Raw genomic sequence first — 17,819 nt, 5'->3', positions numbered from 1 at the left:
CAAACGTGCCGGTTCTTCAAGGCCGAGCCCCCTGGAGGCACGCCCCCTGCCCTGACTCTCCCCGCCCTGCCCAGGTGGGCCAGCCCCTACCGCTCAGGGCGCGGTCCACAGCCCGGACGGCTGCCAGCAGCGTCTGTGCCCGGCCCAGCGTGGCCTCGGTGCTGTCCAAAAGCTGGCCGGCCTGGGCTCGGGCCCCTGTGGCCTGTGGATGAAGTACCCATCAGGCCTCGAGGCTGAGCTGCGGGTCAGGGGTGACGCTGGATGGTTTGGGGCCCGGGGAGAGAGGCCTCTTGGGGAGGAGTCTGCTGAGAGAAAGCAGTCCCGGGAAAGGGCTTTCCTGGAGGAGGAGCATTCCAGGGGGTAGGTTCTGGGGCAGGGCTCCCCAGGCGCCTGCCTGGCCGTCCAGCTGCTGCACGTCCTGCCCGAGGCTTGAGGTCTGTCGTTCCAGTGTCTCCAACTGCTGTGTAGTCTCATGACGGGGGCCAGGAGGTTTCCGGAGCTGGCTCTGCGGGGAGGGGAAGGTGAGAGCCTGCGACCTGGGCAGGGGAGGCTGGGGGCCGGGCCGGGCAGTACCTGCAGGTCGGCGATGGAGGCGTTCAGCCTGTGCAGCCGGGCCCAGACCACGGAGCTGGCATTGACGCCACGCAGCTGCTCCCGGATGGCGGGGAGGAGAGCACCAGCCCGCTCCAGGTCGTCCAGGAGCAACACCACACAGTGGTCACACACTGAGGGCAGGGGGCAGGTGGGCGTGGGGTGAGGGGTGGGCCTGAGACCACCAGAGAGTCATGGGGTCGGCGAGCTAGAAGCGGGTCACTAGGGGTCACGGAGATGGAACGGGGTACTGAGCTGGGCTGAGGGTTACGAGGTTAGGGGTTGCAGAGGTCAGCGTGGGGGTCTCAGGGTCAACAGGAGGACAGCCTTGGGGTCTCTCAGAAAATTGACAAGGAGCGCTGGGACCAGAGAACTGATCTGGAGGTGGAGGTGAACGTCGGGGTCACCGAGTCAGCATGGCGCTGGGACCGGCACCATCCCAGATGGAGTTGGGAGGGGCGGGGGAGCCGGGTGTGGCCAGGCGGCTGGGGCAGTGGGGAGGGCAGGCACACACCTTCGCAGTGCACGCCGTGGCCCCCAGGCCCTCCTGGCATGGGCACCTGGTGCTGGTGGCTGCAGGTGTCACAGCGCTCCCCACTGAGCCCCTGGGGGCACGTGCAGCGGCCCGTGTGGACGTCACAGTGGCCGCCCTGGCACTGGCAGCCTGGGGTGGGAGGGGTGGGGTGAGTGGCCGGCTGAGGGCCCTGGGGTACTCCTTGCTGCCCCGAGGTGTCCCGCCGGCCCGCACTCACGCCTGCAGCCCTGCTCAGGGAGCCCCCAGTGGCCGGGGGCACACTCGCGGCACTGGAGACCCCCAGTCCCGGGCCGGCAGTGGCACTGCCCGCTCTGGGGGTGGCACTCGGAGCCCTCGGCAGCTGGGCCACAGGCGCACGGGCGGCAGCCCCCGCAGCCCTCAAAGCCGAAGTGTCCTTCCTGGGGGCACAAACTGCAGTCAGGGCTCTGCCCAGCTCGTAAGACCCAGCTTCCTTCAGCCCTGAGAGCCTGCACCTCCAGCCATGACGTCCTGCCCCTACACCCATACCCCATCCCTCTGGCCCCGAGCCCCGCCCCTACGCCAAGGCCCCGCCCCACAGCCACAAAACCCCACCCCCACACCAAGGCCCCACCCACAAAATCAAGGCCCCGCCCCACCCTGGCAGCGCTACCTGACATTGGTCGCAGCGCTGACCGGTCACACCCGCTTTGCACAGGCAACGCCCACTACGGGGATCACAGGCCTCCGTCCCACACGGGGAGCAGTCACACCCTGCAGGAGGGTGGCTGTGACAGTAGCCCTGACCCCCACCCAGCCTCTTCCCTCCCACCCCGGGAAGCCCTTACTGGGCACCTACTCCACACGCATCTCCATCCTGCCCCAAGTGAAGCCCCCAGGCCCTCACTTTTCATCCCCTCCCTGCTCCACCTAGGTCCAAACCATGCAGCTGCCTGCTCACCGGCCCATTGTGCCCGCCTCCCCTGCAGCCTGGGCTCAGCCAGAGGACCCGTCAGAGCCCTCGTGGGGTGCCCTCCCTCAGGAGAGGCCAGAGTCCCCAAGTGACCCTCGGCCTGGCCGTGGGGTCGCCTGACCGTGAGTCCTGGGGGCCTGGTCGGGTCCACCCTGTCCACGCTGGGCCCGGCCCGGGACACAGCCTGCTCCGGGTGGGACACCCAGGGGCCCTTCAGCCCCGCCCTCCCTGCCTACGGGTGCAGTTGCCGGGCAGCAGGGCGTTGCCGTAGAAGCCGGGGGCGCAGCTCTCGCAGCGGGGCCCGGTGGTGTGGCGCAGGCAGCCGCGGCAGGCGCCCGTCAGGGGGTCGCAGTCGCTGAAGAGCATGTTGGGGTCGCCGTTGCCGCTGCAGTCGCAGGGCTGGCACGAGCTGCCCAGCACCAGGGGGTTCCCAAAGAAGCCGGGTGCGCACCTGGTGGGGCGGGATCATGGCTGGTGCTGGCAGGCAACGCAGCGTCCCCGGGGCCACGCAGCGTCCCCGGGGCCACGCACGCAGACCCCGCCCCAGTCAGGCACCCGCCTGCCCAGCTCACCGCTCGCAGGAGGCCCCAGCATAGCCGGGTTTGCAGAGACACTGGGCGCGGCCACCTCGCAGGATGCAGCCCGTGGCGAAGCTGCAGAGACGGAGGTGGTCGTTACACCCCAGCACGCTCCAGGTGAGCACCAGGTAAGCGGGGGGGGGTCCCCCACTTCATGGGCCCACCCCGGATGCCCCGGCCTCCACAGAGGGCAGTGCTGACCCAACCAGGTAGGGGGTGGTGGTATTCCATTCCGGGTCTTTAAGGACTTTGGTCCACCAGTCAATGGCCGGGGCCCTGGAGGGGCTGTGGCCCAGCTCACTTGTTGGAAGGCACAGCCAGAGGGCAAGGGCAGCTGATGCAGGGGGCCGCAGGGTCCTCAGGTCCGCTGCGCACGAAGCCGGCCTGGCAGCGCTCGCAGTGGTCACCCTCGGTGTCGTGCTGGCAGCCCTGGGGCAGACGGGACACATCAGCACCGACGGCGGAGGCCTCGCTTCCCGCCAGCTCCCCCACCCCCACCCTGCAGGACTCCGCCCACTGCCAGCAGGTGCCCTGCCCAGAGCCCCTCCCCTCCCCCAGACCTCAGCGTACCCGTAACTACTGACCAAAGGCCCCCTGGTCTTCCCTACCCTGCGCCTCTGGTGGCCGCCCTCCCCTGCGGGGCCCCACTCACCACGCAGACACCCGAGCCAGGGAGGCAGCGGTCTGAGTGGCCATGGCACTGACAGGGGATGCAGCGACCCAAAAAGAGACCTTTGACGTCCCGGTAGTAGCCAGGGGCGCATTCCTGGGGGCGGGTGGGCATCAACAGTCAGGAAAGGAGGCGGGGCCAGCCTGGTGTGGGGGCAGCCGGGGACCCCGCTCCTGAGCCTGACCGACCGCTGAAGGCACAGTCACCGCCCATAAAGCCACGCAGATGCCACGGGCTCAGGGGACCACCTCCTGTTCTCCTCCAAACACCTCTTCCAGGCGGGCGGAGGGAGGGGAGGGGGGTTCGGTGATGCTGTCTGGGTAAACCATGGACGTAGGACGGACTGGGCACTGAACAGATGAAGACCAGCTGCGTGCACGGGGGGCCGGGCAGGGGGCAGGTGACAGCGGATTAACAGACGGATGAGCAAGTGGCCGGCTCAGCCTGTGGTGGGAAGGTCAGCTGCCGGGAGCGTGACACCCAGCTGGTAGGAGGAGGGGTGGAGTGAGATGGAGACGGAGGCCAGGCGTGGACGCTCGGGGGAGGGTGGACGTGCGCACGTGGGGCAGGGCGACCCGTCGGCGGCAGCCCGGCAGCCCGGTGCCTGCCCCCGCCACCTCACCTGGCACGAGTCCCCACGGTAGTTGGCAGGGCACATGCACAGCTCCACGTTGCTGGCCGGAGGTCCCCCGCCCACCTCGCTGGCCACCTCCAGCGCCACCCTGCGCAGGGAGATGGCTGAGGAGGTCTGCGAGAAGAGGGCGCGGATGTGCAGCTGCTCCAGGCCGGCCAGCACCATCATGAGCTCCTCGCGGGACACAGCGCTGCGCGTCTCCATGTGCCGGAAATTGCCCTGCGCGGCCATGACAGGGCCTCAGTGCGGCCGCCGCAGCGGGGCGCAACAGGAGCCCAGGACAGACCCTCCCGCGGGGGGGTGGGGGCACGCAGGACACATGGGGGGGGACACGCGGTACAGGTGAGTGACGTCTGATCTGAGAGGCAAAGACTTTGACGCACGAAAGCACTAACTGCAAATGAAAAATGAACGACTTGAGTACATCAAATGCAAGAACGTCTGTTCATCAGAAAAGATCTTACAGAAAGACACAGGCTACAAGAGTACAGACTAAAACAAGACGATCGCAGCTCTGAAGCCAGGACACAGGGTGAACCTCAGGAATAACACGAAACCCCTCGGAAAGGAAATGGACGAAAGACACAAGCTGGTGGCCTGCAGAGGGAACCCCAGGGCCAGGTGTCAGAGGAGCTGCTCACCCGTCAGGGATCAGGGGTTTGCAAGCCAGCACTCGGCCCAGGAGCGTTACCCCCACAGGGAACCAGAAAAGAGGCGCGCTGACGAGGGTCCCGCCCACTCCTGGACCCTGTTTTCTTACACGGAGAGCAGCCCCTGCAGCCTTGGGGGCCAGAGACGGCTGCTCACCTCCACCAGCTGCAGCTCCCCGCGGTGAACGTGGCCGGGCGCCGGGTATGCTGGCTCCAGGAACGCGATGCTCATCTGGTTGCCCTGGGGAGGCGTGTGGGCGGATGAGGGCCAGGAATCGGGCTGCCCACGGTCCCGGCTCGGCTGTGCCCGCTGCCCGCCCTTGCCAAGACCACCCGGTGGGCCACCTGCAGCACCACATCTGGTCTGCTCTCCGTGGGGATGAACACGTCTCCCCTCTGGGTCTCCGAGTGCAGTTCGTAGTGGAGGGTCCCACCGTAGGACGACACCTGGAAGCCAGACAGAGGGATGCGACCTGGCCAGACCCCGTCCACGGGCCCAGAGTCGACGGCAGTGGTTCTAGGCACCCTATCCCTCCCTGGACACCAGCATCCTCACTGCCGGCCCCCCCAGGCCTCCAGGAGGTCCTGGACACCTTCTGGGTGCCCTCCCAGGGGCCAATTGGCCTGCTCACCCGGTCCCCCAGGTAGGAGGGTGGGGCCTGCCAGTACAGCTCGGGGAAGGCCTCAGGCACGCGCCGCAGGTCCGCGCGAAGCAGTGTTCCCTCCGCCTGCCGCTCGTGGGGCACCACCTGCCGGTCACCACTCAGCAGCGTCCAGCCCTCCATGTCCACGAACTGCAGGGCACGTGGGTGGGTAACACAGGCGCACGCCCTCGCGTATCACAGGGCCCCGTCCTATGTCTCAGACCCCCTCCCTGAGTCCCCTCCAGTCCTGCCCGCACACCTCCCGGCGGGCGTAGGCGGAGCTCCGGCAGCGATCCGTGGCCCCGAAGCAGAAGCAGCGGGTGCAGCCTTTTGGGTTGGCCACGTCCAGGGAGAACGTCCCAAGGCGGCACTGGTCACACCGCGGGCCCTGCACGTTCTCCTGGGGGCAGGAGGGCACGACAGGGCAGGGCGGTCAGCCGTGTGCCCGTGTTGGCTGTCACCCCACAACTGGGCTGACTGTCCCAAAGGTGCCTACAACCTCCCAGAGAGACGAAAGTCCGCTGAGAAGACAAGACGAAGGACGGGGTGGGGTCGTGTCGGCAGGTCTGGCCCCAGACCGCCCTCACCTTGCAAGAGCACTGGCCTGTGAGGGGGTCGCATGTTCCAGGTGCAGAGCCTGCTTCGTGGCAGTCGCAGGGGCGGCAGCTGGGGAAGCCGTGGAACCCGGGAGCACAAGTGTCACAGCGGCGTCCGGCCACGTTGGGTCTGCACCTGCCGTGAGGGTTCAGCCGTGGAACCCGGGAGCACAAGTGTCACAGCGGCGTCCGGCCACGTTGGGTCTGCACCTGCCGTGGAGGGTTCGGCTCCTCCACCCGGCCCCTCACACTGACACGAGAGACCAGAGGTGCCCCCCACCAAGGTGGTGCCCCCCTGAGCGCTGGGGACACTACCAGGGGCTGGATGGGTTCAGGGCTCAGTGGCAGGCGACCCGGGACTGCCCCGAGGCCACGGGGACCCGCACCCTGGTGCTCACTTGCACTGGCCACTGTCCACATCACAGGTGGGGTCCATGAGTTCCTGGACGCCGGGCCCCGAGCAGTTACACTCCTCACAGCCGACCAGGGGGTGGCAGCCAAAGGTCTGGGGCTGGCAGATGACACAGTCGGGTGGGACGGTGCGCGGCGGGCAGATGCACTGGCCTGTGAGCTCATCACAGAGGCGGCCGCTGCAGTCACAGGCTGTGGGGCGCGTGCACAGGCCCCGGTCAGGGGACCCGACGGCAGACCTGGGGACACTGAATGGCGGGGGCGGCGAGGCCACCCTACCCCCAGCCTGGTTCCACCCAGCTCCGGGCCCCAAGCCCCAGGCAGCTCCTCTGACGTGGCGTCAGCTGGGCAGAGCTGCTGCCTAGTCCCCGGAACCTCCTGGACAGCCCTGGAAGGCCTGGGCCCTCGCAGACAGGACGTGGCAGGGCCGGTCCACCAGGAACATGCTCCTGACCACTGTTTCCTGGAGGCACCCCTGGACGTTCCCGCAGACTGGGGTACTCACGCCTGCAGCTGGGGAAGCCCCAGTAGCCAGTGGCACAGCGGGAGCAGTCACGGCCTATGACGTGGGCGCGGCAGGGACACTGGCCCCCGAAGGGCTCACACGCGGGTCCCACGGCGCCCACCTCGTGGCAGGTGCACGGCCGAGCCCCGTTGTTATAGAAGAGGGAGAGGGAGGCGGCGGCGTTGCGGCAGGACGACGAGCTGGAGGGGCTGGGGTGAGGGCGGGTGGTGAGGCCAGCTCCCAGCCCGGCCCCTACCTGCTGCCCCCGGCCCCGAGCCCGGCCCACCTGACGTGGTAACCGTGGGTGGCGCACTGGCTGATGAAGTCATAGGATTTGTCCAGGGGCTCCTCCTGGAAGTAGCTGGGGCTGTAGGCATCTTCGGGGACCACCAGCACATACTCCTAGAGCATCGAGGCCTGGTCACCTTCCCGCAGGCCCAGCGAAGGGTCCAGGTCGGGGGTGGGTGCCGGAGCCCACCGACAGGGGCCGACGCCAGGGCTTCTCTGCCACAGGCCAGGGTCTGGCCGGGCAGCTAAGACAGCGGTGGCGGTATCACACCCTGGCCCGGGGCCCCAGCCAGGCTGCCAGGTGCTGGGTCCCTCCTGGGGGCCACTCAGAGGGGAGGCCAGCCTCTGTGGCCAAACGGAAGCTTGGGGAGTGTGAGGAAGGGCCCAGGCCCCTGGCACCCTGTCCACTCCTTTTTGCCGGACGCCTCCCTCTCCAGGAAGGCCACTCTGACCAGCAGGGCCCCAGAGCTGCTGGGCAATATCTTGGCTCCTGGATCCCCTCAGGAGCCTCTCGTGATGGGCCTGGAGGTCCCCAGAGGCTGCTGCCCCTGGCACCTGGCCCAGGGTTGGGCCGCGGCAAGCAGGGGACACGCTGTGGCAGAGCGACCGACAGCGGTACGACAGGTGGAGGACGGCCACCAGCCCGAGAACTCACCAGCCAGAGCCAGCGGCCCTCGGGCACACGCACGGTCACAGTGAGCTCACTGTCGGTCACATCCAGGACGGCCCGGCCCTCACACACCACCAGGGTGCGGCAGCCGTAGGCATGCGGGCAGAAGCTGGCGTTGGCATGGCCTGGAGGTGAGGAAAGGCAGGTCAGTGTTCCCAGCACACACACAGCGCCTCACCCCAGGCTCAGGACACTCCTGGAGTCACCAGGGAGGAGAAGACCCCAACGGTAGCACCCACAGAGGACCACGCGTCCCTGAACAAGACACGCACGTGACCCACCGGAGACCCACGTGGCTGGGCCCACTTGTGCTACGTGAGTCGGCTGTGGTCACACACGAGGCCCCACGAGGTGCAGGTAGGTCCCCGGGCTCGTCAGAGCAGAATGCAACAGACGTGCACGGACCCGGGTCCCACAGCGAGCACAGGACGGGGTGAACAAATGTGAGGGGCAGGGCCTGCCACACACAGTGGGCCCTGGGGCACCGCATGTGAGAGCTGATGGCAGGATGGGGCACGCAGCCCTGTCACAGCCAGACAGCGGGCACCGAGCCACGGCCCGTGAGCTGTGGACCCGGCACGCGCCCCATCCACGTCGTGTGTGGTATCACGCGACGGGCCGTGTGGACGAGACCCCCGAGAGCCTCCTCGCCCCGGGTCCGCCCCTCTGCTTACCCTGCCACACACGACCCCCGTTGATGAGGACCTCCACAGCGAAGGCGGGGTGGGCCGGCTGGTAGCCGTGCAGCAGGAAGGCGTAGCGGCCCAGGGCGGGCACGTGGGTGGTGAAGACCACAGTGCCCTGCGCCGGGGGGAGCAGCTCCGGTGAGTGGGCAGAGATGCAGGAGTATCAGGGGCTGCAAGTCCCACCCCAGCCACCCCCCCCGGCCCCTCCCGGCCCCGGCCCACACCTGGGGGTGGCGCAGCAGGGTAGGCTCCACGTCAGGGTCCGCAGCAGTTGGGGGCCGGGGCTGGGGCCCAGGCGGGGGCGCGCCCGGTGTGAGCTCCCGAGAGTGGGTCAGCGGGAGGCCGGGCGGCAGCGGCAGCACCTGGCAGTCCCTGAGCACCACAGGCTGCGGCGGCTTCGGGAAGCGGGAGGGCAGGCAGGCGGCACTGGGGGGTGGGGAACACAGGGGTGAGTCCTCGAGTCCCGGCCACCGCCCTGCCGCTGCCCTGGGCTCCCGCCCCCGGCCCCACTACCTGCTGGGGCTGAAGGCGCCGTGACTGCTGATGCAGCGGACGCGGGGCTCCACGAACTCTGAGCTGAAGGTCTCCGCGGGCACCAGGGTGGCACTGTGCTGCAGAAAGGGACAGGTGTGGGTGTGGCAGCAGGAGCGGCCCGACCACACCCGCAGCCGGGCCGGTCCCGCTCTCTGCACCGACCCCCGGCCCCCACTCCGCCTGCCTCTCCTCCAGCTGCATAGACCCCAGCCCTCAGCTGTGGATTCTGGGCCTGCAGCACCTCCCAGCTCCCCCGGAGGCCGTTCTTCCTCCCACTGCGCTCCACCGCCCTCTGTGGTCACGGGGCCGGGGACCCGGCACAGGCGGGCGCTCAGCGAGCGGGGGTTCGTGAGCAGGCATCTCCGTCCTGTACCGTCTACCACGGCGAAGAAACGTGTGTGACAGATACGGTAAAACGTGACACCTCAGGGGGTCTAGAAAAACCCGACAGCGAAGACAGAATACCACGTGACCATGGCGACAGCTCCATCCATCCCTACCAGGGCGTCGGCCAAAGAGGCAGCGCAAAGGAACACCTGTGTGACTCCAATTATAGAAAGTTCCAGAATAGGCAAACTAGGCGGTGCTGTCAGCGTCTGGAGGCAGTTACCCTGGCTGGGGCGGGCGGGGGGGGGGGGGTTGGCTGAGTGGCGTCAGGGGTGGGGCCATGTTGCTTCCTGGCCTGGGTACTGGGCTGTGGGTACAGCTCCATGGAGAGCCTAAAGTGTCCCAGCCCACGATTACAGCGCCGCGTGTGCATGAGGACAGAACCGCAGGGGTTCCGATGTCGAAAAATTAGGAGGAAGCAATGTAGCATGCGTTACTTAGCAACGTGGAAGAAACGGACTGACTCCGGAAAGTAGAAAGAGAAGTGCGCAGGTGGGGCGTGCGATTACGCTTTGTTGTTGCAAGTCTGCTTTCAATATTTGACACTTTCATAAAAATACGTGCATATGATACTCTGATAAAACTTTTAAAGGCCTAGGGAAACGTAACAGTGAGACTAGGTAACACTCTGACGAGAACGACATCACCCATTTTGTCACTTACTGAATAAACGCGTGTGCTTGGTTCTGGGCATTGAACTGACGATTAATATTGCCCAGAACGTTTAGCCTTGGGATTTAATCTTCAACTCTGTGAAGCTGACACAGAAGCAAGTTACAGGCTTCCCTGGTGGCGCAGTGGTTAAGAATCTGCCTGCCAACGCAGGGGTCTGGGAAGATCCCGCATGCCACAGAGCAACTAAGCCCATGCCACAACTACTGAAGCCCGCGTGCCTCGAGCCCGTGCTCCACAACAAGAGAAGCCACCGCAATGAGAAGCCCGTGCACCGCAACGAAGAGTAGCCCCCGCTCGCTGCAACTAGAGAAAGCCCACGCGCAACAACAAAGACCCAATACAGCCAAAAATAAATAAACAAATTAAAAAAAAAAAAGAAGCAAGTTACCACAACGATAGCAAATCCCAAGCTTCAGAACCCACGCTGTGTGGACCCCTTCCTAATTCGGGGCCACGAGGTGTTGTGTTTTTGTAAATTATACCAAAAAGCAGCCTTTCGTTCAGATTGCTCTTCCTACTCTGACTCCAGCGCATCACGGTCCCCTTATGTGACCGTGAACATTATTTATAAATAAATTTACATCTCATACCCACAGGGAAAAAACCCTGCAGGAGGAGGATTCTGGAAGAACCTCCACCCGATGTGAGCTGAAGATGGCACTGGTGATGGGTACCCAGGCTCATCACATTCTTCTACTTCTGCGTGTGTTGAAAATCTTTGGAAAGACCTAACCCCACAGTGGGGTCCTGCGGCCCATGCAGGTGAGGGGGTTGGGGCCTTACCAGGAAGAATCGTGCCTGCTCGGCTGTGAGCCGGACACTGGCCTCCGTGTCCAGGTGGAAGACCGCCAGATGGCGCTGGGCATCCAGGGCGGTGCCCCGGCACAGGGTGCTGGGGGACAGGCAGGGGTGGTCAGTGGGTAGGGCAGCCCTGGAGCCCAGAGCCCTCCACCGGCCCCCGGGCTTGAATCCTCTCCCCACTCCCTAGACACCTGTATGGGCAGGGGTGGAGGGTGAGCGCCCCCTGCTGGGGGGCCCGCTGGGGGGTGTGCACAGCTACGTCCACCTCCTGGCGGGCGTCCTCATTGGCGTACTCCACCACCAGGGCATAGGGGCCCGGCTGCGTCACCGCCACCTGAAGCTGGACGTCCACCTGGGGGGACAGGGCAATGTGAGGCCCCCGCCCCAGCCCCCCACCTAGAGAACAGGACACTTCTGAACACGGCCCTTCCCGTCCCCTCCCTGCACAGCCTCGTCCCCCATCTCAGGGCCTGTGTGCCCGCCATCCCTGCTGCCTGGGGCACTCCCACGGCCATTCGGCTTCCAACTTCCACTTGCTCCGAGCCCCCCCGCCCACCCGTGGCCCGCCGGCTTCATCACTGTAGAGTGTCCGGTGCCTGAAGTGAACCAGCGACTTGCCACCTCCTCACAAAGCTGGGCCATCTGCACCCCATGTACGGAGGAGGCCCCGAGGCATCGACTCCCAAGGTCAGAGCCCCAGAAGGCAGCAGGTGCTGGGCCCCCCGCTGTGCCACCCATGCTCTGCCCGCCATCACTCTTGCCCTGCGCCTGGGTCCTGTCACTGCAACGTGGACACCCCCTCCCCGCCAGGCCATGGGCACGTCTCCCCAAGTCTTGACCCCGCCCACCCCCGTGGGGTCCCGGGGACACGCACATCTGCGCCCTGGCAGGCAACCAGCAGCGGGTGGGCGGGGCTGAGCTGCTCCGTGGGGCAGGGCCGGGGTAAGCTGTTGCCGTGGCGACACAGGGCCTCAGGCCCAGCGGCGGAGGGGAAGCCGTCCAGGGGCAGGTGGGTGTAGAGGAGGCAGCTGCGGGGCGCACAGTCTGGTGAGCACGGGGCAGGCGGCCTGAGCACAGCAAGGGTCAGGCCCGCCCCCTCCCCCACCGGCCGGCCCTCACTGGTCCCCGGAGCGCTGCGCGTCGGGCTGGAACGTGCAGGGCTCGGTCACCCGCAGCTGCAGGAGGGCCGCCTCGTAGTAGGCGCTGGGCAGCAGAGCCACGTAGTCCTGGGGAGCGGGGGGGAGGTTAGGTGCCGTGGCCCCCGCCCCACGCCCTGCCCCAGCCCGCTCAGCCCCACCTCACCAGGAGCACCCCCTCGGCCTCCACGAGCAGGGCCCAGGCACCGGGGTTCAGCACGAAGGGCTCCCCAAAGCCCCTCTGGGGCACGGTGACGAAGGCAGGCTCCGTGCTGGGCGGGAAGGCCACGGGCTGGCTCTGCTCTGCGCCTGGGGTGGGGACGGCAAGACTCCTGGGCATGGCATGGCCAGCGGGAAGGGCCTGGCCTCCCACCCACGTGCGGGGATGAGGCGGGGCGGGCTGGGGCGAGGCGTGCGTGGGGCAGGGCCCAGAGGGTAGCCCCCCCACACTCACAGTTGGCGCAGGTGGCAAACTTGCCCTGGTCGTGCACGGAGACCCGCCCGCTCACGCTCGAGGGCCCGCGGTTGACGTAGCGGAAGACCAGTCGGAAGAGGTCAGGGGAGGCCACATTCAGCCTTGCCACGATCCTGGGCTGCGGTGGGGAGGGGTGGGCGTGGAACGTCAGGGCTGCTCCTCCCTGGCCATTCCCGGCCCGGCCCTGCGACCTCAGGGGCCTGCCCGCCACTCGGCCAGCCACAGCGGGCACTCAGCCAGGCCCCAGGATGGGGCGGCACCGCACCCACCTGGATGGGTGTCATCTGCGCGTAGCCCCTCCAGCTGAAGCTCTCGAACTCGAGAGGGTTGAAGCCAAAGCGCACGGCGTGGCCCTCGGGCGTGGCCGCCTCCTCCAGCTCCAGGCGCAGCTGGTGCAGGTCGGGAAGGTAGTGGTCCTGCGCCGGCCTGGCCACGGCAGGGCCGGTCAGGGCAGCTGGCATCCGGTCTGGGCAGGGCGGGCACTGGCCCTGCCCGCTCACCAGGGCCCCCAGGGAGAAGCCCGGGGGACAAGCTGCCGCCCCAGCCCCCTGCCCGCCCGCCCAGCCGGGGCGGGGGCACCCACTTGCTGCAGGTGGGGCCCTGGGTGCTGGGGCGGCACAGGCAGGCGCCTGTCCTCGGCTCACAGCCCTGTCCTAGAGCTCCGCCAACGTCGCACTGGCAGCCTGCAGCAGGAGGGAGCAAGTCAATGTGGCCCATCCCCCGTCGCCCCCGCCTGCCCCGCCAGCCCCCGCCCAGCCTCAGTGCTCCACCCACCCTCCGCCAAGAGCGGCTGGGCTGAGAGACCGCCTCACCTCCCCCAGGGGCTGCCTGGGTCCCTGGACAACAGAGGCTCTGAGTCCAGGGGCAAGGGCCCTGGGATCGGTCAGTGACGCCTGCCGCCAGGGGAAGGGTTGGAAGGGGGAAGCACCGAGGGGCGAAACCTGCCTCCTCGCTCCCACGCCCGGCACGGGTCTGGCCGGCATCTAGAAGCAGCTCGGCAGGTACCACGCCGTGCCCGGGCCCTGGCTGGGCCCCTGCCCCCTCTGCCCCTCCTGGGCCTCAGCATCCCCCCCAGGATGGGGTCCGAGGGCCTCGTAAGCGGCCGCTTACCACGGCAGCCGAAGTAGTCAGCCTGGTCCAGCCCGAAGAAGCCGTCCTTGCAGGCCGCGCAGGTGTGGCCGCATACATGGGGCTTGCAGAAGCACTGGCCGTTGCCCTGGGGGCCGAGGGAGAAGGTGGGACCAGGCAGGGGAGGGTCCCTACGCGCGGCTCCCACGGCCCCCCGTACCTGGGTCCTCAGACTCACCGGCTGGCACTCAGCAACTCCACCCAGTGTGCCCCTGGGGTCACAGCTGCAGCCTGGGGAAGGGGCAGAGTGGGCCTGAGAGCAGAGCAGGGGGCAGGAGGCCCTGAACTCCATCCCCGCCCCAGCTCTGTGGAGCCAGCCCTCCCCCACCCCAGGGGTCTCCCCCAGCTCCCCGACACCCACTCCGGGCAGACTCACGGGTGCAGCCCTCAGGGTTGCTAGGACTCAGCCCCCAGAACCCAGGTTTACAGCGATCGCAGCTCGGCCCCTCCACGTGAGCCCGGCACCTACAAGGGATGTGCACCTGGGAGAGGATGAGACTGAGGGTCAGAGTGGGCCCCTGCCCTCCTACCCGCAAACCCTCAGCCCTGGAGCCCTGTCCCATCTCTGGCACGACCCTGCAGTGAGGACAGAGGAGCGGCCAGGCGAACAAATGGGCTCTGAGGTTGTCGTGGCAACCGAGCAGCTGAGGAAGTGATGGTCCCTCTGGGAGTGATGGCCTCGGCCCCAGAGGGCTGACCTGGGCTCACCTCAGGAAGATCATGATCGGCTGGGGCCAGGCCAGCAGGGTGGCAGGAGCCAGCTGTGGAGAGATGCCCAGGCCACCGTCATTACTCAGTCACTGACCCCGACGGCCAAGGGCTTCCCCAGGCCTGGCCAGGACCCGAGGCTCCATGGGAGCCAACACACACGCCTCCCACACATGTGAACAGGCAAGAAACCACGTGTGCCTACATGCCCTGGTCCCCGTAGCCGTGAGGGCACGTGCCCTCCCCCACCACACAGCACGTGATCATGAACACGCAATGAGCACACACAACAGGCAAACACGTGTGAAGTCATGTGAGCACAAAGCACGTGAACAAGCATGAACAGACACAGCACGTGACCACATGCAAGTAAACAGGCACGTCCAAGAACCATGTGGAGATACGCATGGACATTCACAGCACGTGAACGCACATGCACGACACACGGACACTCGTGAACGCAGCACGTGAGCCATATGAACACACGCGAGCGCACACAGAGCACAGGGACGGTCATGGGAACATGCAGCACATGACATGCACAGCACCCAACACACACACACACACACACACACACACACACACACACACACACACACACACACGGCACCAGCCTCACCTTCACAATAGGGGAAGTTGTAGGCACCGGGCACACACGTGTCACAGCGCAGCCCCGTCACTCGGGGTCGGCAGCTGCACTGCCCGCTGTGGGCGTCGCAGGCTGCGTGCAGGGAGCCTTCGGGGGAGCAGTGGCAGGCTGGGGGAGGGGGGAGGAGAGCGGGGTGTGAGCACGCGGTGGGCACACGCCCTCCCCCGCCCCCCTGCCACCAGGGCACTCACGGGCACAGTCGGGGAAGCCGTGGAAGCCTGGGCTGCACTCCTGGCAGGTGGCACCCGCGTAGCTGGGGTAGCAGCGGCACGCCCCGCCTGCCCCACACAGCTGGTCCAGGGCGCCCCGGCGGTCGCAGGCGCAGGCTGCAGAGGACTCGGGGTCAGGCCCTGGGGACCTGCGGGTGGCCCCCCACCCCGCCCAGGGCCCCCGAGGCCCTCTGCTCACCGTGGCACTCGGGGTAGCTGTGGTGGCCCGGGCGGCAGCGGTCACAGTGGGGGCCGTCAAACTCGGGTCGGCACGGGCAGCGGCCAGCGTCATCGCAGCCCTCGGGCAGGGTCCCTGTGGGGCTGCAGCCGCACACTGCAGGGCCGAGAGGCGCACGGGGCCCTGAGCCAGGCAGGCCGAGACCCAGCCCCCCTCCCACCGTCCACTGGGGGCGCTGCGCTCACGCTGGCAGAGGGGGAAGTGGAAGTAGCCAGGGGCACAGCGGTCGCACGCCGCCCCCTCGAATCCTGCCCGGCACGTGCACTGGCCCGAGTCGCGGTCACAGGTTCCGTCCACCACGCCGGGGCTGGAGCACTGGCAGGCTGCAGGGAGGAGGTGGTCACAGAGGGGCTGGGCTCCTGGGATCCACGAGGGGACGGAGACGGGGACGGAGCTGGACTCACGCTGGCAGCCCGGGCCGTAGAAGCCCGGGGCGCAGAGCTCACAGTGCGTGCCCTGGAAGTTGGGTTTGCACACGCAGCGCCCCACCCGTGGGTCCTTCCGGCAGGCGTTGCCCTGTGTCCCAGCGGCACTGCAGTCACAGTCTGTGGGGGGATGGGGAGGAGGAGTCTCAGGGGCCCCGTGGACCACAGCCGCCCCCCCCCCAAAAAAAACCTCTCCCTTCTCCACAAAACTCCTTTCCTTACACTTGACACTGCACTCATGCAAAACGAAAAAGACTTTAAAAATCCCAACAAGGGGGCTTCCCTGGTGGCGCAGTGGTTGAGAGTCCGCCTGCCGATGCAGGGGACACGGGTTCGTGCCCTGGTCCGGGAGGATCCCATGTGCCACGGAGCGGCTGGGCCCGTGAGCCGTGGCCACTGAGCCTGCGCGTCCGGAGCCTGTGCTCCGCAACGGGAGAGGCCACAGCAGTGAGAGGCCCGCGTACCGCAAAATAAATAAATAAATCCCAACAAGGGAAAGCTGATATTTTGGGAAAACAGTGGCCTGAGGTGAAATCAGGACCACTACACATAATTAGTTGTGTATAATGTAGAAACCAAGTCAACTGCAGGCATTGACACAACCAGAGAAAATGCAAAAACAAAATCATAACAAAGTGAAAACAAAATTCTACTCTTCATAAATAATTCTGGGGATTAGAAATAAAAAAGAAAACGTGTGCTAAATGTCTTAACTGATGCACAAAAAGGGGGTAATACTATTTAATTTTTGTTACTGACATGGAATAATGGTTCAGTATTTGTCAAAGCATAAGGGTAACCTCGGGCCAGACCAGAAGACAGAAACAGAACTCGCAAACCCTTGGAGAAGAAAACACAAACCAACAAAACTCGTTTTGTTGGTCAATCCAGCAAAAGTCGGGAAAGGGAAAATTTAAGCAGGATGAGAGAAATACAACTGGGGCAGGTGTGACCCAAATTGACAGCAGCCACAGTCCCTCTGCTGGGCCACATCTCCTCTCACGAGATAAACCCAAAGGCATCGGCTGGACTCTTGAAGGAGAATCCAGTCATGTCCTTCTGAAAGAATGCACCTTGAACCAAGGATCTGGACAGGAAACTAAGAGCTTCCAGAAGGGAGAGTGGGTGGCACGGACACAGAGAAGGGGAGCATGGAGTGTGGTGAGCCCAAGGCACAGCATTCGTGGAGACAAAGAGGGATGTTGTGTGTTGAGAAAAAGGACTTGCCTCAAGAGATGCAGCATACGCAAAGCTCGAAAAGCAGGATACATATGGTCCAGGGGTGCTGAAAACTAAAACTATTGTAGTTGGAGGAGAATTTGGCAAAACCATTGTCATAGAGAGAAAAACTGAATATACTGTTCCCAGAATGTGACAAAAATTAACAGCAGAGTGGATTTGGACTTGCCTGGTGGTGCAGTGGTTAAGAAACCACCTGCCAGTGCAGGGGACATGGGTTCAATCCCTGGTCTGGGAAGATCCCACATGCCGTAGAGCAACTAAGCCCATGCGCCACAACTACTGAGCCTGCGGCTCTAGAGCCCGAGTGCTGAAACTACTGAGCCTGCGTGCTGCAACCACTGAAACCCGTGCGCCTAGAGCCTGTGCTCTGCAACGAGAAGCCACTGCAGTGAGAGAGAAGCCCACGCACCACAACGAAGAGAAGCCCACACGCCGCAACTAGAGAAAGCCCACACACAGCAATGAAGACCCAACGTGGCCAAAAATACATAAAATTAAAAAAATAATAATTAAAAATAAATAAATAAAATCTGACCATGATGCAGTAAAATTAGGACTGAACCATCAAAATAAGGATGGAATGGAAACCTAACCACCTGAAATGACAAACGCTGTTCTAAACAACTCGGATCAAAAGGAAAATGAAAACTGAAATGATACACTGCTTATAAAGGAACAGCTGTGAGAACCCAGCATATCAACCCTATGGGACAGCTAGCCAAAGCTACCCTCTGAAGCAAATTTATAGCTTTAACCCAGGGTTTCTCAACCTTGGCACCAGTAACATTCTGGCCTGGATAACTCTTTATCGTGCGGATGGGGG

General features: G+C 65.2%; 1 protein-coding gene across 2 annotated transcripts in view; it reads right to left on the bottom strand.

The window, feature by feature from the left end:
• The window catches only part of LAMA5 (laminin subunit alpha 5), a 52,336-nt gene that overhangs the window by 9,368 nt on the left and 25,149 nt on the right, over window positions 1–17,819 (bottom strand). The window contains exons 12-51 of one of the 2 annotated variants that reach the window (XM_060122800.1): window positions 15,734–15,874; window positions 15,515–15,652; window positions 15,291–15,425; window positions 15,074–15,208; window positions 14,853–14,990; window positions 14,234–14,286; window positions 13,902–14,007; window positions 13,704–13,756; window positions 13,508–13,613; window positions 12,981–13,080; window positions 12,667–12,823; window positions 12,377–12,515; window positions 12,089–12,231; window positions 11,906–12,012; window positions 11,661–11,814; window positions 10,978–11,138; window positions 10,769–10,877; window positions 8,903–9,000; window positions 8,614–8,815; window positions 8,378–8,504; window positions 7,689–7,828; window positions 7,032–7,147; window positions 6,746–6,954; window positions 6,228–6,432; window positions 5,821–5,965; window positions 5,493–5,633; window positions 5,222–5,383; window positions 4,935–5,036; window positions 4,747–4,830; window positions 3,928–4,158; window positions 3,288–3,401; window positions 2,937–3,064; window positions 2,630–2,710; window positions 2,294–2,508; window positions 1,758–1,858; window positions 1,344–1,524; window positions 1,106–1,255; window positions 574–725; window positions 395–505; window positions 91–202 (exon numbers count right to left, since the gene is read on the bottom strand). In XM_060122800.1, the coding sequence (XP_059978783.1) occupies window positions 91–202; window positions 395–505; window positions 574–725; window positions 1,106–1,255; window positions 1,344–1,524; window positions 1,758–1,858; window positions 2,294–2,508; window positions 2,630–2,710; window positions 2,937–3,064; window positions 3,288–3,401; window positions 3,928–4,158; window positions 4,747–4,830; window positions 4,935–5,036; window positions 5,222–5,383; window positions 5,493–5,633; window positions 5,821–5,965; window positions 6,228–6,432; window positions 6,746–6,954; window positions 7,032–7,147; window positions 7,689–7,828; window positions 8,378–8,504; window positions 8,614–8,815; window positions 8,903–9,000; window positions 10,769–10,877; window positions 10,978–11,138; window positions 11,661–11,814; window positions 11,906–12,012; window positions 12,089–12,231; window positions 12,377–12,515; window positions 12,667–12,823; window positions 12,981–13,080; window positions 13,508–13,613; window positions 13,704–13,756; window positions 13,902–14,007; window positions 14,234–14,286; window positions 14,853–14,990; window positions 15,074–15,208; window positions 15,291–15,425; window positions 15,515–15,652; window positions 15,734–15,874 (5,382 nt within the window). The remainder of the gene's footprint in view (window positions 1–90; window positions 203–394; window positions 506–573; window positions 726–1,105; window positions 1,256–1,343; window positions 1,525–1,757; window positions 1,859–2,293; window positions 2,509–2,629; window positions 2,711–2,936; window positions 3,065–3,287; window positions 3,402–3,927; window positions 4,159–4,746; window positions 4,831–4,934; window positions 5,037–5,221; window positions 5,384–5,492; window positions 5,634–5,820; window positions 5,966–6,227; window positions 6,433–6,745; window positions 6,955–7,031; window positions 7,148–7,688; window positions 7,829–8,377; window positions 8,505–8,613; window positions 8,816–8,902; window positions 9,001–10,768; window positions 10,878–10,977; window positions 11,139–11,660; window positions 11,815–11,905; window positions 12,013–12,088; window positions 12,232–12,376; window positions 12,516–12,666; window positions 12,824–12,980; window positions 13,081–13,507; window positions 13,614–13,703; window positions 13,757–13,901; window positions 14,008–14,233; window positions 14,287–14,852; window positions 14,991–15,073; window positions 15,209–15,290; window positions 15,426–15,514; window positions 15,653–15,733; window positions 15,875–17,819) is intronic. The other variant, XM_060122801.1, reaches the window with a different exon arrangement.

The sequence above is a fragment of the Lagenorhynchus albirostris genome, chromosome 15 (genome assembly GCF_949774975.1).
Source record: "Lagenorhynchus albirostris chromosome 15, mLagAlb1.1, whole genome shotgun sequence".
Lineage (NCBI taxonomy): Eukaryota > Metazoa > Chordata > Mammalia > Artiodactyla > Delphinidae > Lagenorhynchus > Lagenorhynchus albirostris.
The sequence above is the reverse complement of the archived record's forward strand: the minus strand, read 5'-3'. Positions and strand labels throughout refer to the sequence as shown.